General features: G+C 60.0%; 2 protein-coding genes across 4 annotated transcripts in view; one reads left to right on the top strand and one right to left on the bottom strand.

Moving 5' to 3' along the window:
- The window catches only part of Afap1 (actin filament associated protein 1), a 113824-nt gene extending 99462 nt beyond the window's left edge, over positions 1-14362 (top strand). For all 3 annotated transcript variants that reach the window (XM_004624593.2, XM_023699824.1, XM_023699819.1), the window contains exons 12-17: positions 1255-1372; positions 5467-5581; positions 8238-8402; positions 8757-8947; positions 11099-11263; positions 12136-14362. In XM_004624593.2, coding sequence (XP_004624650.1) covers positions 1255-1372; positions 5467-5581; positions 8238-8402; positions 8757-8947; positions 11099-11263; positions 12136-12162 — 781 coding nt within the window. In that variant the 3' untranslated portion in view covers positions 12163-14362. The remainder of the gene's footprint in view (positions 1-1254; positions 1373-5466; positions 5582-8237; positions 8403-8756; positions 8948-11098; positions 11264-12135) is intronic.
- Positions 14363-17365: 3003 nt separating this feature from the next.
- Sorcs2 (sortilin related VPS10 domain containing receptor 2) overlaps positions 17366-23404 on the bottom strand; it is a 350334-nt gene continuing 344295 nt past the window's right edge. Inside the window, exons 26-30 of the mRNA XM_023724073.1 lie at positions 23096-23195; positions 22601-22703; positions 21212-21315; positions 19441-19503; positions 17366-19217 (exon numbers count right to left, since the gene is read on the bottom strand). Coding sequence (XP_023579841.1) covers positions 19153-19217; positions 19441-19503; positions 21212-21315; positions 22601-22703; positions 23096-23195 — 435 coding nt within the window. The 3' untranslated portion in view covers positions 17366-19152. The remainder of the gene's footprint in view (positions 19218-19440; positions 19504-21211; positions 21316-22600; positions 22704-23095; positions 23196-23404) is intronic.

Below are 23404 nucleotides of genomic sequence, written 5' to 3'. Positions count from 1 at the left end.
CATCTTATCTTCCGGCCTTTGCTGGTCTGTGACTTAAGAGTGGAGTGTGCAGGTCACTTCCCGCCTGCGGTGGGGGACGTGAGAGCCCCAGGAGTCGCCAATGGGCAGAGCTGGCTGTGCTGCGCTCCGCCAGCAGGGTCGGTGGCGCTCTAGGAGCCCAGGATGGCAGCAGGGAGCCACTCTCCGCCGTTCACTCCCGGTAGGGCAGCCCGGCCTCGAAGTTTGCTCTCCTCTTATTCCCCTTTCAGTTTTTCACTTTTTTTTTTATCCTTCTGCTGGCCTTAGAAATGCAGAGCCTGTGAAGAGACAAAACTCGGGTGGGTTTGGGGGGGTCCTTAAAAAACTCCAGGTGATTTTAGTTCCCCACTTTGGCGTCCGCGGAGGTTATTCCTTCCTGGCTGTCTACATTTCTCCTAGAACAGCACCGCCACCTGCAGAGCCAGGCCTGGTCCTCACACCCAGCCTTCAGGGCTGGCATTGTCCAGGCCCCAACGGGACGCCCCGAGGGATAAAGCCACACTCCAAAGTGGGTGCTCTAATGGGGAGAGACCTAGGCTGTGCTGGCAGTCCGCTGGTGTGACCCAGCTGTCCCTTCTCTGAACACACAGCACTCGCACCCTCTCCTGTGTGCCAGGTGTGGGCCCTGCCTGCCCAGGAGACGCCTGGTCCTCCTGCTGGTGCCTCCAGTCTGACCCAGCACCAACACCCGGGTCAGCACCAGGCCCGTAGATGGGGAGGCTCCGTGCCGTGCCCCAGCTCAGGGCCACTAGGGAGTCCAGGCAGTGCCCTGTGCCGTGGCAGAACAGCCACTTACTACATTGGAATCGGGTTGAGCCACTGCCGGGGGCGACAGGAGGAGGAGCAGGGAAGTCTCCAAGCCCTGCCTGGCCGTGCCCCTCCCAGCAGCTCTGTGGGCCCTGTCCAGAGTGCTCATGGTGTGGTGGCTGTGGCACCTGCACCGCCCTGCCTCAGATACCACGCAGTGTCACCGAGGCTTGTGGGCACCTGTGATGGGGCAGTGACAGATGGCCTCTTACTGACCTGCACTGTGTGCAAGAATCCCAAAGGCTCCCTGTGTGCAGTGTCCCGTCCCTGCTGCCCTAAGCGGATGCCTCTTCCCTGGCCCCAGCCTTGCGTCCTCTCTGTCTGGGGCCCCGTGGCAGCCCCGAGCACACCGGCTCCCACAGATGCACCACTGGCCAGAGGAGAGCCGTCAGCTGGTCTTGATTCCTCTTCCTCTTCCTCTCACCCCAGCTTCATGAACAGGCGCGGGGTATCCACCAGCCCATACCTGGGGAGCACTGCCAATGGCTACGCGAACCCCAGTGGCACAGCACTACACTACGATGACGTCCCCTGCATCAATGGTTCGGTGAGTGGCTGCGCGGCTCCTCTTCCGTCCGGATGGGGGTTCTCAGGGTCACTGCATCCCCAGACTTCTGCCACTGACAAACACAGGGCCCGGGGTCCCCCAGAGCCGGTCACTACCCAGCGGTTTCATCAGTCAAACGGGCCGGGGAGATGGCTTAGTGGAATAAGCGCTTCCCTGGCAAGCACAAGGGCCTGAGTTCAAACCCTGGTTAATCATCAGTCCAACATCTCTGCATGCGGTAAGACAAGGGTGAAGGACAGCACGTTCCTCCCCATGGGGGGGGGGCTCTGTCCACGCAGGCTAAGTGCTCCACAGCAAGAGGAGGGCACCTGGTGGTTGCTGCCAGGTGCCATGGGGCAGTGACCACAGTGCCACTCTGGATGGCCTCGTCTCCCGTGGCCCTGCGGTGCTGCCCAAGGAGGTCTGAGCTGTTCCCTAGAGTCCTGCAGTGTGACTCTGGTCTGTGACATCTGCCAGGCTGCAGGAGCCTGGTTTGCTCCTGAGCGCTGCACGGGCCGGCTGAGGTCCTGGCCGTTTCCGAGATTGTCCAGCAGCTGTGCTCTCTCCACACGCCGCCCCATGCCCTCCCAGGCCAGCGTCCTCCTGCTGCCAGCTCAGGTGCCGGGTGCGGAGTCTTCAGGTCGTGTACCTGGCCACAGCAGACTTGTTTGTTTCTTTTGGTGGTCCTGGAGATTGAAGCAGCACTTTTGCACTGAGCTACAGCCCTCATATTTTTTGAGACAGAGCCTCCTTAAATTGCTGAATTACCTGGGTTGGGCTGGAGCGTGCGGTCGTCCTGCCTCAGCCCCTCAGTGCTGGGCTACTGCGGGTTTTAAGATCAAGTCTAGAGGGCCTGTCTGTGGCTGCCTTGCTTCCTGCAGCTTCTCCCTGGTCTCCTCCAGCCTGCTTTCTCCGCGGCATCTCAGAGTCATTGATTCTTACCTATTTAGCTCCCAGATGTTTAAGCCAAGATGCAACTACACACTTCTAATCAAGAAACTTTTTTTGTTTCTGTTTTTTGAGACAAGGACTAGCTATGTAGTTTAAGCTGTCCTTGAACTTACTAAGTAGCCCAGGTTGGCCTGAGACATGGGCAATCCTCCTGCCTCAGCCTCCCCTGTGCCACCACACCTGACACTTCTGTGGGCTTCTGCCACTCTTTCCTGAGTCTTCCATCTGATGCAATCATGGTGGGGTTTGTTTGTTTGTTTGTTTTTTGGTGGTACCAGGGATTGAACTCAGGACCTTGCACTTGCCAGGCAAGCACTATTCCACTGAGCTATCTCCCGGGCCCCATCATTGTTGTTTTAGGAAAATGATAGTGTGGTCCAGAGCATTTTAATATCTCAGGACAAATAGGTTCTAGACGGTCATGGTGGAGCACTCACTTCACGCTTACCTGCATCAGTTTTGGGTGTTGAGATGGTCCCCAGCCCTGCAGGAGGTGGGAAGTGACTGCAGAGCCCCAGTCATCTTTTCTATTTTTGTAACAAAAGCCTGTAATTACTGTCTGGCCTGAGGAAACTGCAAGAATACAAAAATAGGATGGAAGGAGCAGAATGTATAAATTGATGTTTCCTTTTTCAGTGCGAGGCAATTCATAAAGATCTTAAACCTAACAGTGCTGGCAGTGGTGGCCGCATGGGATGGGATTTCTGCTCGGAGGTGACCACGTGTGGGAGGGGTGCTCTCTTAGCCCTTCCTAAATGCCAGTGTCTCCTGTTGGTTTCGAAGTGTCCTCCCTCTGAGCCAAGGTCATTTCCTTTTTAGCAGACTGTGTCTTGCTTGGCTGTGGCACTTGGCTCAGGTCACCGAGTGGAGAACGTGGACCTGTGGCTGGGACCATGACCTGGCACTCTGGCCAGCGTGGGTGGTGTGGAGCAGCCTGTGGGCTCAGTTCTAGTCCTTCAGCCTGGCAGCACAGGCTCAGCAGTGACAGGGTGTGTCCAGCTCTGTCTCCTGCTAACTGGGAGACTGCTGCCTCAGTTTTCCCCACCCCCTAAGAGGTGTCTGAGATTCAGTGTGACAGTGTGTGAAGATCCTCAGACCTTTCCCGGGGCACAGCACGTGCTGTGGGATGCACGGCGGGAGCCTCCCCTGGTCTCAGACACCTCCCCCTGGGACTGAGTCCAGGCCTGCACCCCACAACCATGTCCTCTGTCCAGTACTTTCTGCACCTTGTATTCGGGGACTTCCTGGCTCTGGCTCACTAGAGAAAGATGTTCTGCTTTGAAAACCAGAACAAGGCCAGACTGTCACGTAATAGCTCTGGGAATGATCACAGGAGCACCAGTTTCCGTAGCCCCCAGAGCGAGGCTGTCCCTACTCGCGTGTGGGGAGTGTGTACTGCCCTCATCTCCGTGACCGGCAGGGTCCCAGTGTGAGTGTGCACACTGCTAACCCTGGCTTGCTAACCTGCTCTCTCCCTGTCTGCATGAACGCAGGGCTGTGTGTGGCAGTGGGACGTGGAGGACGGCGGCCAGGGCCGGGGAGAAGAGGTGCTGTACGATAACGCGGGCCTCTACGATAACTTGCCGTCTCCGAAAATCTTTGCTCGCTCCTCTCCTGCTGACAGGAAGGCTTCGCGGCTGTCTGCAGACAAGCTGTCCTCTAACCACTACAAGTCCCCTGCCTCGGGCCTGTTCTGCACTCCGTCTGTCACTAACACCTCTTCTGTGGGGAGGGCGTCTCTCGGGCCCCACTCCCAGGTACAGCACTGCATCCCAGGAGCCAGAGCTGCTGAGATCCCTGCCCACTGCGGCTCTGCAGCTGTGGGGTGTTCGTGGGGTGCAGAAACAGGCAAAGCGTAACTTCTTCCTGGACTAGAAAATCCCAAGGGACAGAGGACACGTTCCTGGCTGGTGCGCAGCTCACAGAAGCACCAGGCTGTCTTTCCACTCTTGGAGAACTCCTACCCTGGCGGGGAGGAGGGGCTGACGTGCCCGGTGGACCGTCTGAGGTGCAGCTATGCCCATCCTGCCCTCTCCAGCCACGCGGCAAATGCTAACTGAGTTTTCCAGAATTTCTAACCTGAGAATTTCTTATGCTTTGCCTGGAGATCTGAGTGCCTCCTGTGAAACCTTCTGCCCACAGCATAAAGCAGTGGGCACACGGCGCGTTTCCCTCCCTCCATGGTAACCTTGGGGCATGGCGGCAAGGCCGAGGCCCTCGAGTCCCGGGCAGTGTGGCCTGCGTAGAGCACACGCGCCCTGCGGCTGTGCGGGGGTCCTGGGCTCCGCTGGCCTCTGATGCTGTTAGGAGAGCCCCTGCCTGAGCCTGGTCATTGTGATTCACTTTCTCACTGGGCACGGTCTGTCCACACGTTCCTCTGTCCGTTGGTAGGAGGCCGGCCCCCGGTAAAGTGTGCTGCGGCCCTTCGGGCTGGCCCCGGGCTGGCGGGGAGGCGCTGGGCGCATGGTCTTCCGTTGGTTTGGTTTTTCTGTTTTCTCATTTCCAAGTGGGAGAGTGCTTCCCTCTCCTCTAAGGCCATTTTATGGGGCCTGCTGAGCAATGGGAACTATGCCCCTCCTGGACACGTGCCATCCGCCACGGGTGCCCATCCCGTGAGCCCACTGGGGCAAGACTGGCCCCCCAGTGTTTCCTTAGATGCCCGGACAGGCTCACACAGCTTTCCTCGCTGATTCTGGGGCTCCTAAAGGTCAGGATGAGAACTCAACAGCACACTGCTCCCTTGCACCCCAGGCCCAGTGGGAGAGTAGGTCAATGTCAGACAGCGCCTGGGGACCAGGGTGACATTGGCATCGATCTCAGCATCCCCAGCACAGGTTCTGAAGGAGTCACTGAGGCCCAGCGCCAGCTCCGAGGGCCTGCAGCAGCCGAGGCAGCAGGAGCACTGCCCTCGCAGCACCAGGGTCCGGAAACCACTCGTTTCCTTCTTCATTCTCTGTCCTGGCTTTGCAAGGTGCTACTTTTTTTCTTTGTACCAGGGATCAAACGCAGGACCTTGTGATTGCCAGGCAGACACTTCTATGTCCCCGGCATAAGGTTCTACTTTTGAGGGACTGAAAGAAATAGTTAGAGGGGAAAGTGGTTTTTTCAGTTTTGTTTTTCATTTTCTACATCTATCCCAACAGCTCAAGGGTAAGAAGCCCCCAGTGGCATCTAATGGGGTGCCTGCAAAGGGGAAGACTCTGAGCAGCCAGCAGAAGAAAGCGGATTCGACGGCCAGCGTGCGGCGGACGGCTTCCAGTGAGTTCCTCACAGGGCCCCCTCCTGGGTCCAAGTATAGAGGTGCAGAGTCCACGCCAGCTGAGCGGCCTGGGAGCAACTGCAGGGTGGGCTCTCTGGGTGTGTGGTCTCCTCCTGCTGAAACAGGACGCACCTCTGCCACGGTGCTGGGAAGGGAAGCAGCGCCCGCTCGGGACACTCTCATGGACACACAGTGTGGAGGAAGTCCCAGCAGGGCAGCTGCAGCACCCCTGGGCTTTGGTCCTGAGACTCGCTGTGTCCCTGAGGTGCTGTGGAGAAGTCACACATACTCCCAGGTGTGCTCACAGCTGGCTCTGCTCTGCAGTGGCTGTGGTGGAGAGCATAGTCAGAGCTGTGGAGAGGCAGGGACATTTGGGATGTTAGTCCTACTGTGTGGTCCTCCGTGGTCCACGGCCAGCCACTGTGACCCGACCCTGGGTAGCTGTGTCATCCGCCACTCTGAACAGTGAGCGGCAGCTGCCCGGTGGCGCTGGCCTTCCCTGGGGTTGCACAGGGCACATCGTGGAGCCAGGGTAGGGACTGGCTTCCCAGCCACAGGGCCAGTGGAAGCAGACAGGCAGAGAGGCTGGGCAACCTCCAAGTGTGAGCACTGTCCCCGCAAATGCCTGCTTCTGGCCTCCTGTCGTTGGGTGTGTGGGTGTGCCAGGGCTCCACCTCACCACAGCTTCCTGTGACTCTTGCCATTGTCGCCTGAGATTCGGACCTCAGCTTGTCCGACCTGCAGCAGGGTTCCTGGTCACCCAGTCCCTGTACTGATGAGGACAAGGCAATCACTTTTATAGCAGCTACCACCCCCTGGAGGAGGGGTCGGGCCACACCCCTGCCCCGCACAGCTCTGTGATGCAGTTTCAGAGGCGGGAGGCAGAGGAAGGCTGTGGGCACAGGAGGCCAGTTCTGCCTTGCAGTGATGAGCTGCCTCTGTCACAGAGCCCCGTGTGCCCCAGGAACCTATCCACACCTCTGTTGGCCCAGACCACGCTGCCATGGACAGGGAAGGCCAGGCTCGCCATCCTCGTGTGGGTGTGATGTGTGGACTGGTATGGCCCTGTCTCTCCAGTGCATTTCAGCTCCCCAACATTCTTGGGTGTGTTTGGGATCAAGGTTTATAGTGTGCTTGGGAGAGGCACCGATGTAGGAGGGACGCACCGCCTCGAGCTTTGCTCAGCAAGCTCCGGGTCACGTGAGATCTCTTTCAACTCACGCTCCTCCTAGGACTGATGCATAGTTCAGTTCCTAGGCAATTTATGCTTTATTTTGTGACATCTTGTATGGGGAAGAAAGGCAGCAAGTAGTTGCACCGTGTGTTGTTGCCAGCACATTCAGCCCATCTCTTTGCAGACTGCAAAGAGTGATGGTGCAGGGACCAGAAGGTGGGGACACTTGGAGGTTACTGTCTGTAACCCTATTCAGGACGTGGTGGTATGGACACCAGCAGCAGCACAGCCTGAACTTGGTCTTTCTGTGTGTGTGTGGCGGGGGTGGGGGTGTTGAACACAGGGTTCTGTGCTTGCCAGGCAAGCACTTATTCTACTGAGCTATCTCCCTGGCCTGAACTTGGTCTTTTTGTACAATGTACCGTCACCTTGGCTGCAAGGGCAGCGGTGTGGATCAGTGACTGAGTGGCGTGATCAGGCTGCCGTCCCTCTCATGCTAACCTGATGTTCCTGGAGAGTCCTGACTGTCCCTTGCAGCTCTGGGGCTGTGTTATGTAGCCACCGCTGCAGGGACTTGTGGGCAGCTCTGGCCTCTGCTCTGGAGACCGGAAGCTGAAGTGGGGAGATGGAGGCTCATCAGGATCTCTAGTGGAAAGGGGAGGTGTCTGGTGACAGCCAGCAGGGCACCCACAACTTCTGTGTGGTGTATTCTGGCCTAGGAAGTGGCAGACCCTGGAGGTGGGGTCACAGAGGCTTGGTGGCTGCTGTGAGCAGCGCCTGAAGCAATTGAAGCTTCGCACCTGAGACCCTTGGCCTCTCTGTTGGAAGCTACATCTCTTCAGTGCATTTTTCCAAAGAGGCTTTTCCTAAGCCACCATTGCAAAAGGCCAGCACAGGAAGAGACAGCATGTGGCCAGCACCATGTGGACAGAGTGACGCCAGCCAGCCCAGCTGTCCCCTACTCTTGCTCCTTTGCTCTTTCCTCACTGTTTCATAAACTCTGACACAGGGCTCTTGGGGCTGTGTGCTGGCCAGCCCAGCCGCACCACAGCCCTGTGAGCTCCCTGCCGCCACCGCTCTCTCTTCACAGACACCCGAGACACTCTTCAGGGTGACACAGCTCCACGTGGCACGCTGGGCCCCTGCGCACCATGAGCAGCCTCTTCACCTGCTCATGGCTGCCACAGGCGCAGAGTGGACAGTGCTAAGGTGGGGTCTGGGACACAGAGCTAGAGTGCAGCCGTCGTCCTGACAGACTCCCAAGCCTCATGCTTGCTGCAGATGGGTGATGAGTTCCTCACAGGCTTGAGGGTTAAAGGATACCAGGACGCCATTTCCCTGCACCCGTTTGCTCCTGAGAGCCTGGGGGCATTGGGATGGCCACCATTTCCTTGTTGTGCTGTGCTTGGCAGGGCCGTTGGCACTGTGGGCTCTGAGCTGTGCCCGCCGCCCTCACCGAACAGCCTGTGCTTCTCCCTCAGATGCCGACCAGTACAAATACGGCAAGAACCGGGTGGAGGCAGACGCCAAGCGGCTGCAGACCAAGGAGGACGAGCTGCTGCAGAAGAAGGAGACTCTGCGGAACAGGCTGGCGCAGCTGCGGAAGGAGAGGAGAGACCTGCGGGCGGCCATCGAAGTGAACGCAGGTAGGAAGGGCTCCGGCGGCCCTGCATCCCTGGCCTGCTCCTCCCACGAGGTCAGCAGCCACACCGTGGTGTGGCAGGAGGGCGGTGTTCTGGGTTACCCAGACTCAAGCTCAGGTATACATAACAGGGGGCCAGGAGGGCGAGGCCTACGTCCCTGGGCCTTGGTAGGTCCAGGTCCTATGCAGGCCTTGAGTGAGTGAGAAGCCTGCACCTGGCCCAAGAGGCCTGCAGCGAGAGCCTCAGGCCCAGGCCCAAGTCCCTTCCCAGCTCGGCACAGCGGGGCCAGGCTCGGCATAGGCTGGGACTGGGGATGCCAAGGTGCTGCCTGAGGCTCCAGCACTGCTCCGCTCACAGGCAGGAAGACCCAGGTGGTGCTGGAGGAGAAACTGAGGAAGCTGGAGGAGGAGTGCAAGCAGCGGGAGGCAGAGCGTGTGAGCCTGGAGCTGGAGCTCACCGAGGTCAAGGAGAGCCTGAAGAAGGCCCTGGCTGGTGGCGTCACCCTTGGGCTGGCCATTGAGCCCAAGTCAGGGACCTCGAGCCCGCAGGTGAGTGGCCCGGCGGCGTGCACAGAGGCTGCCCAAGAGCGCGAGGCTTGGGCGCGGGGGCAGCGCAGTGAGCTCCAGGCCTGCAGGACCCAGCCCTGCTGCCGCGCTTCTGTGTCACAAGCCGGAGAGACCGAGGCATGCGGCACAGAACACCCACAGCCTGTGTCCCAGAGCCCTTGGTTTGGGTCTGTGACAGTGGGGCCACGCCGAGGCCCAGGGCCCCTCCTCCGACGTCCTTGCGGCCCCAGCCCCTCAGCTTTCTCCCTCCCATTGGTCTTGGCTCCCTCTATCCTGAGCATATCCTGCCTTGGCCTGTGCCCCGTCCTCTCCAGATAATGCTGGGGACCTGCACGGCTCCCTGTCCTTCCCCATAGACCCAGGGACAGTGGGCTTTTCTGTCAATGTGCGGGCCACCCACTCCCAGCCCACCTCAGAGTCTGCCCCAGCAGGCACTTCCAGCTTTCCTCTCTCAGACTACAGGAGCCTTTTTTTGTTTTTACTTTTGTCTTTTTGAGACAGGGTCTCACTATGCAGCTCAGGCTGGCCTGGAGCTCACTTTATAGTCCAGGCTGGTCTTGAACTCACAATGATCCTCCTGCCTCAGTCTCCCAAGTGCTGAGATTATAGGAGTGCACCACCATGCCCGCTCTAGCAGCCTTTTGCATGGCTTCTGATGGCTCCTCCTGCAGTGGCCTCAAGCTCACGGGTCCCTGTCCCCTGGCCCGTCTCTGCCTCCTGCTCACTGCACACCCTTCTGGTCCCAGGTGCCCACTGCACTACAACAGTGTTTTTTTTTTTTTTTTTTTTTTGCGGAACCGGGGATTGAACTCAGGCTCTTGCGCTTGCCAAGGAAGCACTTATTCCGCTGAGCCATCTCCCCGGCCCTGCACTACAGCAGTGTTCTGAGCCCCTGGCCTGGGTTGCTGTGTTGGCTTTGCAGCCTCCTGACCTCTGTGGCCTCTCTGTGGACACAGTCACTGTCCTCTGCTGGATGCTGGTGGCAGAGCATGTCCTCAGGAGAACGGCCTGCTGGTGGACCTTCTGCAGTGCCAGTGGCGTGCTGGGGGGTCTGTGCCATCATCTGTCCCTGTCACCGATGTAGCGCTGCTCCCCCATCTGCCCTGGACTGGGAGCAACTCCTAAGAAAGCTTGATTTGAGCTGAGAGCCATGCTTGAAATGCTCGGGTGCCCCACGGAGGACAGGAGACCCAGCGGGCCGTGGGGCATGTTCTCCTGGAAGGACATCCCAGACACCCCACGAGCGTCACTCCTCTCTGCCGGGGCAGCATTGCTGCGAGGGCTCAGTCCTTGGAGACTCCAGTGGGAAGCCTGGAGGCTGCCAGGACAGTGTCGCAGAGGCTCTGATCCTGCAGAAGGCATGGAAGGGCTGTGACAGCCAGGAGCACAGGCTGCTCTTCTCCAAGCCCTGGAGGAGCCCCTCCCAGCATGTGCCCCGGGGACTGCAGATGCCAGGTACCCTTGTGTCGGTGACCAGGTCCCTGAGCTGACATAGAATACATTAGTCAAGTTGCCTGCCGCTGGGACAGAAGGCCAAGCCCACGAGGAGGAGCGATTCAGCCTGGCTCGCCCTACAGAGGGTTCAGGCTGAGGTCCTTGGCTGGCTCCAAGGCAAAAGCAGCATGGGGGAGGGAGGGCAGAGGGAAGCTCTTATGTCCAGCATGCAGGACACAGAGAGAGAAAGGAGGAGCTGGAGACAAGAATGTGCCCTTTGGGGTTCTCCCAGGGCCCAGGACCCCAGCCAGGCCCCACCTCCTGCAGCGCAGCCAACCTGAGCTCATGCATGGCCAAGTCCGCCGACACCCCATGCTCTTGTCATCTTCTAAAGCCCCACCCTGAACACAGGAGACATTGGGACATTCTAGATCTACACATAACACAGACCAGGCCTGTCCAGGGTGGGGCTCTGTGCAGGGAGGCAGGGCAAGGCGGCTCCTGCCCTGCACCTCGAGGCAGGCCTGACAGCAGGCACGATGAAGGTGCGCATGGAGGATTCAGCGCCAGCCCTGCATTAGCCCTTACGGCTTGTTTTGGCCAGTTCCCAAATCCGTTCCCTGACCAAGCTAGGCCCTCTGCCAGCCAGGCCCAGGTTCGAAGCCACTGCTCATGCAGAGTTGCCTCTGTCACCCGCAGTCCCCTGTGTTCCGGCATCGGACTCTGGAGAACTCCCCAGTCTCCAGCTGTGACACGAGTGACGCTGAGGGGCCCCTGCCTGTGAACAGTGCTGCTGTCCTGAGGAAGAGCCCTCCAGCCACAGGCAGCTCGCCCTGCCGGGGCCATGTGCTTCGGAAGGCCAAGGTGGGTCCTGGTCCTGGCTAGGGTGTGTCCTGTGCTGCTGTGGAGAATCCTCACTGGGTTCCCCCTGTATCAGAACATTTTTTAGGACTTAGGTTCCAAGGGCCAAAGAGGCCAGGTCCCTGCAGTGCTAGCTTCGGCCTGGGCCTCTTGACTCTCAGGGCTGGTTCTCCTGGCAGAGTGGACACTGGGCTAAGTGGCCCTTTGCACTGCTTTTGTGCTGTGATTCTTCGAGACTGAGAAAAGATGAGGAATGCGCTTCTCTCTCTCCTCACCCCACCCCTGTGCCAGGCCCCCATATCTGACCCTATGATAACCCCAGGGATGTTATCTGATACCTGCCAACTCTACTCTTGGATGCCTCCCTGTCTTGGTCACCACCAGAAGTCCTTGATACCAAACCAAGACATCTCAGGCCTGTTGGCCACATGAGCTCAGCTTCTCTGAGCAGGCAGTTCTTGGCTGGGCCACCAACAGCCAGCTGCAGGGTGACATAGCTTAGGAGGGTGGTTGCCAATATAGAAGACCTGGAAGCCTGAGGGTAGCCATCTGGCCCTAGATGGGATTGTGGGCTTGAGCAGATTTCTGGAAACAGGGACAGGGAAGTGGCATGTGACCCTGAGCCATCAGCATGCTGCAGGCCCATCAGACTCGGCTCCTGTTGGGCTCCTGGGGCAAGTTTAGCTTTGTCTCTGTTTGGGCGGGATGAATACTGGAGGTGGGGCTGCTAGGCCCCAGTGCTCGGTCTTGGGGCTGCCCGTCCTACCTTCCACGGAGGCCGAGTGCCACCCTTCCTGCTCTCTCACACTTGAGTCGTGGCGCTGCGTGCCTGCCAGGGTCTGCCCTTGGGATTCACACAGCTCTCCTTTTCCCAGGAGTGGGAACTGAAGAATGGGACATAGGGAGGAGGCAGCCCCAGCCCCGGCCCCAGGCCGAGGCTGCACCCCGCCAGTCCTCATCTGCGACACGGTGCTCCCCTGAGTGGCCTGCTCGGGACATCTGAAGTTCTGCACCCGAGTGCTGCCACCTTCGCCCACCCACCAGCGTGTCCTCCTACTGTAGAACGGTGCCCTTTGGAGAAGTTTACTTGTAAGACTTTAGCTTCTGATTTTTCTTGTTAAATAAAGTAGAAAAGAGAAAGAGACGAGGAGCTATCGTGCAAGGTTCCTACGGCTGACAAGCTGTGTCTCTCCAGCCAGCTGAAGGACTGCTTCGCCCAGGTCCTGCCTGCCCCAGCAGCAGATCCCGGCTGGGTGGGCGGACGGGCCCTGGACCCCAGATGAGCCTGGCCACTGCCCACAGCTCCCCAGGGTCCCAGCCATCTCGAGGTTGGGGTTCTGTGGCCGTGGTGGCGTCATCGTGCGCAGTGTGCCCAGGCCCCTCAGGATCAGCAGTGAAGGCGGAAGGACCTCGTGCTGCCAAGCGGTCGTACCTTCCAGGTTGCTTTCTTTCGGACAGATGCTTTTGCCTCCAGAACATGAAAAGGTGCCATTGTTCTTTAGGAAGTGTCTTCTTGCCGTGTGTCTCGCCTAGCGCTAGAGTCTTCAGATACCCGTGCTGCTTGTGACAGTGTCGGGGGTTATTTTGTGCAGCATGGCTGGAGTAGGCCTGGAACAGCAGGCAGGATCTAAGCTCGCAGGTTGGGGACCCTCAGAACCTGGAGCCAGAGCCAACGCTGCTTGGACACTGAGATGTGGACATACGGTGCGCCGGCCTGGCCCTGCTGCGCCGTGCCCCGCTGCCCCCCGAGCAGTATTCCTGCAGAGTTCAGATGAGGAGAGCGAGACCGAGAGCACCAGTCGGCAGTTTCTGCTTGGGTCCGCAGGAAACGGAGTTCTGGGTCCCTGAAGGTGCTGCCAGGGAAGATACAGCCTTGTCGCAGAAGAGACAGCACCAGACCCACAGTGCGCTGGCTCAGGCCTGCTCCTGAGCCAGGCTGCGTGGAGCCCGACCCTCACCCTAGCCCCAAGTGCTTTTGGATAGCACAAAGCATCTTCTGCCCTGTGCATAGGCCTGGGGGCTGGGGTCCTTTCTCTACGTCACACCGGGTACCCAAGGGGCTGTTTGATCCCTTCAGGAGTAGGACGGTCATGTGGGACATGAGAGAGGCTCCCCACAGGGAAACTAGCTCCTGCTGCCCTGGTCCTCTGGAGCTTGAATGTACTGAGAAGCCATCTGCCCCAGTGTTTCAGGGTCGCCAGGCCCTTGGCCTGAAGCTGCACCCAGTCACGCCAGCACTCACCACTCCCTCCAGGGATGGTATCTCACAGGAAGCTGTAGCACTTCATTCCATAAGAAAACTACATTTTTTTTATAAAGAGAAGAAATTCATACACCAGCAATTTTTGCTATCTTTGAATCTAATAAAATTCTCAAATCCAGGCTTGCGGGCCAGTCTGACCAGCAGCCATGGATCAAGGGCTGCAGAGGCACCAGCCTCGGCCCTGCAGCGGGTCCATAGCAGAAGTGGCCGTGGGCAGCACCGCCTCTGAACCTGTGTGCCCACAGAGCCTGGGGCTTCAGAAGGGGCCTCACCCTGGGACACCACTGTGGGGCTGAGGCTGCTCTAGCCCAGGCCCTTGCATAGGATGAGCTTTGTCATTCATTCTTGTTACCCAAAGTTTTTGAAGGAGGCAGCAGGGTAGAGTGAACCCTGCAGGTTCCTGGGACATCTACAGTGGGGACCGCAAGCGCCCAACACAGGTCCTGGGCCCTGTGGGCCCTGGTGTCCCAGATTTGACCAGAAAGTCAGTTTAAAGCATTTGTTTCAAAGTAAGTTATTTATTTGTATATGTCCCGTAAGTATAGCTTTAATTTATACCTGTACATATTAGACACACAGATGTCCTAGCCTGTTCTGAGGGGGTCTCACTCCATCACCCTTTCAAAGCACGTCCCAGCAGTGACCCAGCCTGGAATAGCCCAGGAACCCCAAAGCTAGGGCCAGGTAGCAGAGAGCTGGCTGCCCTGGGCCCAGGGTCGTTGAAGTGTCACCTAGCACCTTTTGAGGTTGCAGAGTGTGGTCCCAAGGGAGGAGGCCACCCAGCAGGACGCGGGCCCAGCAGAGTTCAGGGAGGCCCCAGTCTAGGGCCTCCGTCCTTCTTGCCATGGGGAGGCCGCTGTGCTGCTCCCTGGACTCCCTGGCTGCAGCTGGGTGCAAGGTCACCCCGGCAGAGCCCCTCCACTGTGTTCTCTGTTGTTTGCAGTCCAGGCACAGAGATGGCCATGCCGGCCACAGGGCTCACTCTTACCCACAGCGGCACAAGTGCTGGCCTTACTGTCCCCCACCTCAAGAGGCAGCCCCATGCAGATGACCAGGTCCCTGGACAGCCATCCAGGCCCTTCCGGAGCCTTCCTGGACTCAGGCGCCAGCTCCCTGCCCACCCCCAGGCTGCCTGGCCCTGCCCACCGCAGTCGCCTCCCTGCCCACGTTTTCCCTTTCTGAATGACCGTGCCTCCCTGCATGGCGGGCCCACCACTCTGAGGTCGGCACGAAGCCCTGTTCAGGGCCTGCCCCAGCGCAGGGGCAGTGCTGCGCGTCATTACCACAGGATGGCCAGGGCTCCCCTACAGCCTAGTACACGCCCTGCCAGCAGACGGGATGTCCCCGAGTTCCTAAGGTGCCGGCGACCCTAGCGTGCAAACAATTGTCTGCCTAGTTCTCCCCTGTAGTAACTCTGACAGGAAAAATCATTCCAAATGCATGACATGACTAATGTCAGGGGCCTGCGTCAGCCCCGCAGGGGGCCAGGTTCCTACTGCAAAACAGCTGTGTGTGAAAGACAAGGTGTGCGTGCCGCGTGGCCCTGGCGCAGCCCGGGGGACCGGGGGACAGGGCGAGGCCGGGCGCACACCCTCTGGCCCAGCCCTCCCGCCTCCTCTGCTGCAGCCGGCAGCCACAGCTGCCCGAGACGACCCTGGCCAGGCACAGCCTGCCATGTTCTAGGAGCTGCGTGGAAGAGTCCCCCAGGCCCTGCAAATCGAGGCTCCTCGCACCAGGGGTGTTTTAATCAGGTCGTCTTTTTAACTGATTTCCTAATGAGAAAGGAAATCCTTGCCTTGCATTTTAACATCAACTTTGACATTACAGACCTCCAGGATTAATTGACTGTGGCCGTGCGTCGTGACACTTCCGTATCAAGAATGTAATTATTGCCTTATTGTATTTTTTAAAAAGTAAAGTCATATTTAAAAACTCTTGCAAAAAAAAAAAAAAACAGGCAAAGAAACAGGAAAGTTTTTTTTTTTTTTAATTAAATATGTTGTCCGTGCCCACTTGAGGTGACTGTAAATATGTCTTCACTGTGTCTCTCTGTATTGAAGTCATTAAGTAAAAAACAAACAAGAAACTCGCCGTGGGGGGTCCCAGTTTCCAGCACTGACCCCATTCTGTACTAGCTGCACTTGAATTCTCCGCTTTACGGACTGAGTTTCCCACTGTTTCCCGTGGTGTAGCCCTGGACCAGCGCCGTGTGGCGCGGCGCACGTGTGTACTGTTAATAAAATGCTCTGACCGGGCCCAGTGTCCTGCTGCCCTGGCTTGCCCTGCGCGTGGGGCTCGCAGTCACAGGTGTGTGTGCGTGTGCGTGCGTGTTGGAGGTCACGGGGGCCGTCGTGCAGGGGCAATGATGGTTTGGGGGATGTTTAGTCTGCAGACCCAAATATGCAACTCTAGAAACCCCTGCGCACCGGCAGGAAGGCAGCTACAGACAGGTCGCGGGTGGGAAGCCCCAAAAAGTGACTTTTGCCGTGGTGGGGGTGGGGGGAGCTAGTGTTGAGGGTTTGCAGCAGGGTGGGATTATTTGAACCAGGTGGTGAAGTTTAAGAAAGTGTTCAATAAGGCAAGAGGAGGGGAAGATGCTCCAGCACAAGGAAGTGGGCAGAGCAGCGGGGTTGGGGGGGCATGAGCTGCTTGGGCAAAGGCGGGGACCAGGTGCAGCTGGAAATGGGGCACCCGGAGCAGAAGGGAAGTGGGCGAGTTAAGGACAGACTGGAGGGGGGCACCAAACACCCTGTAGGTGATACGCTGGCCAGATGATTGGTGGAGGTGTACTGGAGAACAGTGAGGGAACCCCCCTGGATCCCAGAAGTAACCCTGCTTGAGCTACGCCGACGGCCTGGGAGCAGCAGGGCAGGTGCTGGGCCCTGGAGGCGGCGGGAGTGTGGCGACAAGACAGGCGAAGAGTGCAGTCTGGGTGCTGCGCTCGAAGGCTGTGTTGGGGGGACTGGGCAGAGGTCCTCCGTCATGACAGGAGGAGGTACAGCCCGGAGGCCCTGGGGTGCTGCTGGTGACACCTTCCAAAGCCGAATGGTGGGACTGTGACACCCATCCTCATTAACACGCTGTCCCGTGGCTGCTCAGAGACCAATGCGCTTGTGCAGTGGGGTGGCCAGCTGAGGAGAAGGAGGCAGCAGAGACACGCTAGGGCCCAGCACGCCACAGGCAGGGACACCAACGGCCAGGTAGCCTGGACTCTGGCTTTCTCCTCCATGCGGGAAGCATACCAAGCGACCAGAACACAAGACCACGCCCCTCTGCCCCATCATTCTAGCCCTGGTGTCTGTACCCATGTCCTGCTCGTGACCTCACGTTGCCAGCCCAGCACCAACATGGCCTCCACTGCCCAGACCCTGGGCACCTGGCACCAGGCGGGGTCAGAACCGTGCTGGGCCTGATGTGGCTGCCGCCCAGCGGCCTAGTCTGGAGCCTCCTTCACAGTCGGCTTCTGCCCAGGGCTAGCCAGGGCCAGAGCTCTGGGTCATGCACAGGTCCCAGCCCAGTGCCCATCCAGACCCCGTACAAGGACAAAGGCTCCTGGGCCTGGCTCTGTTCTAAGGTTTTGAAGTTGCACACCAGATTGTACCTCAGGGCCGTGTATCCTGGCAGCAAGCGGAAGGTGTGTGTGTGCGTGCGTGTGATCGTGTGTGCAGCATCACTGCCCCTGCCTCCCTGATCTCTTCCATTCCCATACTCTTTGGTGACTGCCTTGAGGGGTTCCCCAGGGTCCCCTGCATGGTGATTCTGGGCAGGAAATGCAGGGGCATGTGGTTAGGAGATGCAGGAGAGACCTTCAGGAGAAGCAAGAGCTGATCCTGTTCTTTTAATCTTTGTTAAAAGCATCACAAATGATTTATTGGTTTTTATAAAGGGAAAAAATAAGAAAGAATGCATGGCCTCTGTTATGTGCATAAACCACGTGTGGGACCCATCCAGCTGGGGGACACCCTGGACACCCACCACCACCTTCAGTCCCTGCACCTGTCTTGGTGCCCGAGACGAGTCTGTGCCTCAAGCCCATGAACCTTTGTGACCAGCTGGGGGCGGCAGACATCAGTAGCGATCACCTCTATGGTTATAGAGATGGGGCAACAGGGTTATGTCGGGTGACATCTCTTTCCCGGGGTCCTGGGGCCACGCACCCAAGATGGTCTCAACAAAAGTAATAACACAAAATACAAGGAAAACACAAATAACTAAGGGAGGCCCTGACACAGCTGAGAAAGTATAACTGAGCGGCCGGAAGGCCCAGGCCTGTGCTGGCCCTGTAGGCACCAGGAGCTCGGCCGCGCCATGTCGGCTGAACCAGGACTGTGCTCAGGGAGGCCCACACTCAAGCAGGACAGGTGAGTGGCCAGCAGGAGGCAGGTCCCTGTGTAGGTATCCAGCAAGAGGTGGGCGGGCCACAGCAAAAGTGTTAGGGGCCACAGCCTCTGCCACTCTGGGCCCGCCCCCAGTCCCTCCCCACAGGGGAAGCATGCAGGGCATGGGGTCCAGGGCAGGCAGCAGTGGGAGAGGTGTTGGTGAGGCCAGGCTGGGTGCCCTCTGTCCCTGAGTCCCGTCTGTGACCTGGCCTGGATGCTGGTTGCCACCCACAAGGCAAAGATGGTGTGCCCGAGCATTGCCTGGTGTGAGAGCCCGCCAGGCACCCCTAGCAGGCCACTCCTCTTCCTCGGGAAGATGGCGCCAGCCCTGTCCCAGCCTGGGTCCTGGCTCCAGGAAAGCCTGGGCTGGAGGGGGAGGGAAAGGAGAATGAGGAGGAGCAGGGGCCGCTGGCTCCCTTCCAAGGCAAAAGGTGAAGGCCTGCTGTCTGTGTCGCTGCCTGGCAGCATGGACAGCAGAAGCCGCCCTGCCTCAGGGCAGAGGCCCGGTTGTGGGGCCACCCTTGCTGCCATCTTGCGGTGACCTCTCCCCTCTTTGCCAAGAGCAGCCTGCCCCTGGGGGCTGCCCTCTCTGCCCCCATTCTGGCTGGTTCTGCAGGGCCCCACTGCGAGCTGCGCAGAGAACTGGATGCATTGGGCAGCACTGAGCCCTTTCTGGGGGCAGGGCAGCCAGGCTTCGGGAGGGCACTGCCTACTTGCGGGAGCAGGAACTGCAGGCAGGGGTCCCTGAGGCCCCCACACCCCAGGGACAACCAGAGTGAACCCCAGGAGTGACGGCTGAGGGCTCTGGAAAGGGGGTTCCCAAGAACGTGGCCGCCAGAGTCACCTAGATGGTGACAGTGTGGTGACAAAGGAAGCCCCAGCGAGTGTAGCCACCAGAGAGAAGTGACATCATCTGTGGTTTACAGAGGGACAGAGGCGGGAAGGCGTGGACACGGCCCAGCCCACGGGCTGCAGGGGCTCCGGGGCGCCCTCTGCAGGGGCAAGTGGAAGGGGTCAGGGCAGCTGTGTGAGGGCCGGTGCCCGGATGCCTGCGGGCGGGGAGGGGGCCCCGGGCTCCTGTGGGCTGGGGGTCGGCTCCTGAGCCTCCGTGGGCGTGGGCTGAACAGGGAGGAGGCGCGTCCCCTGGGGGCGGCTGGCGGAGGTGGCCTCTGGTCAGGTCTCCGGACGTCGCTCCGGCACAGGAGCGCTCTGCGCTGGGAGGGCAGCGGGAGGCGGGCAGGGGCAGCGCATCAGCTCACCAGGTAGCCGTGCATCTCTCGGGAGTTGATGCTCAGGACCACGCCCGAGTGGTTGCCTAGGAACAGAAGAGACGCTGCAGTGAGGGGGGGGGGGACTGGGGACCGCGCGGGGACCAAGCACCATGAGCTGTAGCATTAGTGTCCACCCGTGGTTCCTGCAGCCTGTGCTGTGCGGCCGTGAGGTCCCCACGTTTCCCCAGGTGACTGAAGCGGGGCGTGCCCAGTGTCCACAAGCAGTGCACCCGAAAGAAGGCTGACGGGTGGGGCCGCACCACTGACCTGGCCGGGGCAGCAAGGGGATGTGGGAGGGGCTGAGGCTCCGCCCCCTCCTGGCAGGGGCTGCTGCGGGGAGAAAGGATGGCAGGGGACCTTCATGGACTGGTCGCTCGCGTGGCCTGGCAGGGCAGCGTGGGGATCCTAGGGGCTGGGGACTGATCTGCTATGAGGAATGGTCCCCACTCTAGTTGTGGGACAGTGCCTGAGTGCCTGGCACTGCCAAGGCTGCGATGGCTGGGTCCACACAGGAGCCAACAAGACTCTCACCACACTGGACCCAGGGCCATCGTCTGGGACAGCAGGGTCACTGTGGTAGACCCTGGGGAGGACAGTCATGGGTGATGCCTGGTACACACGAAGGTGGTTAGGATATTATTAGGCTCTTGTTATTTTAGGAACTTAAAAGCCAGGCTCCTGTTTTCCTGGGACCCCATGGCCCTCCCTGGCAGGGCTGCAACCTTTCCTGCAGGAGGCTGGAGGACAATGCAGGGGGCAAGCCTGCCTCTGTCTGGGCGCAGCAACCAGAGGGTTTCTGAGTTGTCTGGGATACTTGGAGGCCTGCACGGGGTACACACAGACCAAGCCCCAGCTTCCCATCTGAGAAATGGGCACAGCGCCTGAGCCTGCCTCTGGGGGTTGATTATGGCCAGGAGTGTCAGCCTGGGGCCAGCAAATTGCAGTTGTCTGGGGCCAGCAAATTGCAGTTGTCCCCAGCTCCAGCACTGGGCTGGCAGGAGGGCCACGGACCCCAGCGTGGCTGGGGTGGATGGTGGGGCACAGACACACAGGTGAGTACTCCTACAGCACTCGGGAGAGCTGGAGGACCCACACTTGGGGTCAGCCTGACCCAGCCAGGACTCAAGCTCAATGGAGAGCTGGGAGGCACTAGGTGAGGGACAGGTGCCTTTGTGGGCCTCAGTGTCCTCAACGTGGCAGGAGAGGCCCTGCGGAGCAGGTGTGGCTTTTAAAGTGGAGTCGTGGTAACAGCGACAGCCGGTCCTGAGGGTCGGGTCCTGTGCTCTGCCCTGGACACTGGGCCTGGACACCCTTGTGGTCACTGTGGTAGTGGGTGCTGTCACTGGGGTCAGTGCATGGACAGGCCATGCAGAGAGCAGGAGGCGGGCGAATCGGGCTGGGGTAGGCGGCCTGCTGGGACCCTCGCCTATGCCTCTGGGTCCTCCTGGGGCTGTGACCTAATGCATCCAACCCTGATTGCGCAGCAGCTGAGCGGGCGCGCTCGCCCAGGGCGCTCCAGCCTCGGCCCTGGCCCCAGTTCTCCCACTTGGGAGGCCAAGGTGTGGTGCTGCCAGTTCTGGACGCCATTGCGCCCCTCGCCTCAGGGCTGGAATTCTGGGGCTGCCTCAGTCCACCAACATGACTTGGCTTCAGGCCCTGAACTGGGTCCTCTGCGGCTGACTCCTCAGCTGCTTGGAGCTCCCTGGCCGAGCCATGGGGGACCCGAGCCATAGAGGCCAGATACAGGCTTCGGGGACAGCAGGGCCAAGGCCATTCCTCTGCTGACTGCCAGACACTGAGGCTCCGGGCCAGCTGTGGGCTAGTGTAGATGATGCTGTTCTGCCATGGATGGAAGCAGACAAGGAGGCCAAAAGGGTGAGTGACACTGCTGAGTGATCTGACTGGCACTGCCCCCCCCCAGGCACGGCCAGGAGGGCCCCCTGTGGAGGCCTCTGCAGGGCCGAGTGGGCCTGGCCAGCACCCCAGCTCCCACCTGTCTGGGGCTCCAGCCCTGTGGGCTGAGGCCCTGTGCACTCACCCTGCATGGCACCCGGCGTGTCCTCGCTGTGACTGACGGGGCTCGTCATCTCCTGCTCCTTCTCATTGTGCATCTGCGCGTACACCGTCCTGCCCGGGCGTTTCCTGCAGGGCAGAGGGCCTCAGCCTGGGGCCGCAGCCAGGCCTGCTCTCTCACCCTCCATGCTGCCTGACCCTGGAGTCCACAGCCTCCTCTATCTCCCACCACTTGGCAGCTTGGGGACAGTGACCTGGGTACCTCAGAAGGGCTCAGGGTTCTAAGGGTCCTGGCAGACAGCTGCAGCAGCGCTGCCCTGGGCACCTGTGCTTCCCTTCCTCCTCCCTGTCCTCTCCCTAGCCCCTCTTGGGCCCCTTTCACAGATGACAACACCGAGGCTCAGGGATGGGCGGGCATGCCCCCTGCAGGACCTGCACCCAGTGGTTGTGTGGATCCACAAAGGCAAGGACACAGGAGCCTAGGAACGAAGGGTGCTGGAGGTCCCCACCCCTGAGGGCTCCCATTCTGTGACGCAGGAGTCCAGGAGTTTTATGGGGTCCGAGGCCCACCAGCCTCCTTGGGGTGGGGTGCAGCTCTGGCTCCCCCAGCTGGCGAAGTAGACTCAGGACCAGAGGCCAGGGCTTGATGTCCCCACTCACGCAATGGCTGTGCCGAGTGGGGAGGAGCTGGTGGGAGGGGGGATCTGGCTGGGCACTTGGTGGGAGCTCTCCTTCACTCAGAAGGGGCTCTGTGGGGTGGTTTGACTTTGACGTGCCTACAGGACACCCATGTGGGCCTGTCAGAAAGCCAGGGCCTCCCTGAGTTTGGAAATCAAAACAGTCCCCAACCTGGATCCTGCTGCAGCCCCTCTGTGCTGCCAACTCATACACACTCTTCAGAATCCCACTAAGGAGCCCTCTCCTCAGAGACATGCTCGTGGGTACAGCCGAGTCAGCACTGCGTCCCAGGGGCGGGGCCAGTGTCTGACATGGTGGGCACAAGCAAGAGGACGAGGGGAGGGAGACAGCTGCCAGGCCTGGGCAGGGGGTCTAGGAGGTGTGTCCTGGGCTCAGGCATGAAGAAAAGGGTGGCTGGACTCCTCAGTGGTCCCCCAGGGCACCTGGGTGGAGTGATCCATAGAGGTCCTAGAGGTGGCTCAGCAGGAGGGGCAACAGGGTCAGCAGGAACCCCATCCTGTGTCCAGGGTCCAGCCAAGGTCACTGTGACCTCAGGGGTCCCAGCCCCAGCAGGCATCCCAGTTGGTGTCCTACTGCCCACTGGGCACGCAGCCCCTGCAGGAGGAGGGCAGCATGGGCATCCCATGTCCAGGTGCATATGGGCCCCAGGGTGCGAGTGGCCCTACTGCAGGCCCTACCCCGGCTCACCCGGAGCCAGCCATGCTGGCAGCCTTGCCTTTTGAATTTGTAGAGGATGATGGCACCCACGGCAAAGAGCCCCACGATGAAGAGGACCACCACAGCCCAGTATCCGCCGCCGCCACCCAGCCTCTGCAACTCTGCAAACAAAGCGGCCAAGGGCCTGGGATCAGCCTGTCCCCCAGCCTGGCCGCCTCCCACCATCTGACTGAGAGGGCAACGGGTTATAGGGATAGTGCGGCCTTTTGGGAACCTTGTCACCTGCCCGTTGACTCAGTGTGGTGGGGACAGCAGTGTGTGGCCCCCGTCCTGTGGAGGAGACCCAGTGCCCCACCTGGGGGGATGCCTGTGTCGATGGGCAGTGTGTGCCCCAAAGGGGCAGCAGGAATGAGCAGGGCCTCACAGAGAGCAGGACAGAGACGTCGGGGCCTAAACCAGGGGAACGAGGGCAAGAGTGCTGGCTGTGACCCTCGTGCTGCCCCCCGGCCAGGCCACAGGGCTAAGTGCAGATGCACACTGGGAAGCTGCTCACCTGAGTCTGTGTCCCGCAGAAACACCAAGACACGCAGTCCACCCTGGAGGACGAAGTGGACCTTCTGGGCACTCAGCACCTGCCGGATGGCTGTGAGTCTCTGAAAGCCGAAGAGGGGGTGGCCTGGGTGGTAACTGGGCAACCAGGGGTCACCAGAACCGGAGGGAGGCAGAGGTGACCCTGCCCCAGCCACAGAAGAGCAGACAGGCCCAGGCGCCTGGGAAGCCCAGCCTGTGTGGACACAGAAGCCTCGGCAGGACAGAAGGCCAGGAGGAGGCGGGCAGGCAGGACAGAAGGCCAGGAGGAGGC

This window comes from Octodon degus, unplaced genomic scaffold (genome assembly GCF_000260255.1).
Source record: "Octodon degus isolate 3935 unplaced genomic scaffold, OctDeg1.0 scaffold00006, whole genome shotgun sequence".
In the NCBI taxonomy this organism is placed as follows: Eukaryota; Metazoa; Chordata; class Mammalia; order Rodentia; family Octodontidae; genus Octodon; species Octodon degus.
Note: the sequence above shows the minus strand (reverse complement) of the source record. Positions and strands in the feature narration are given on the sequence as shown.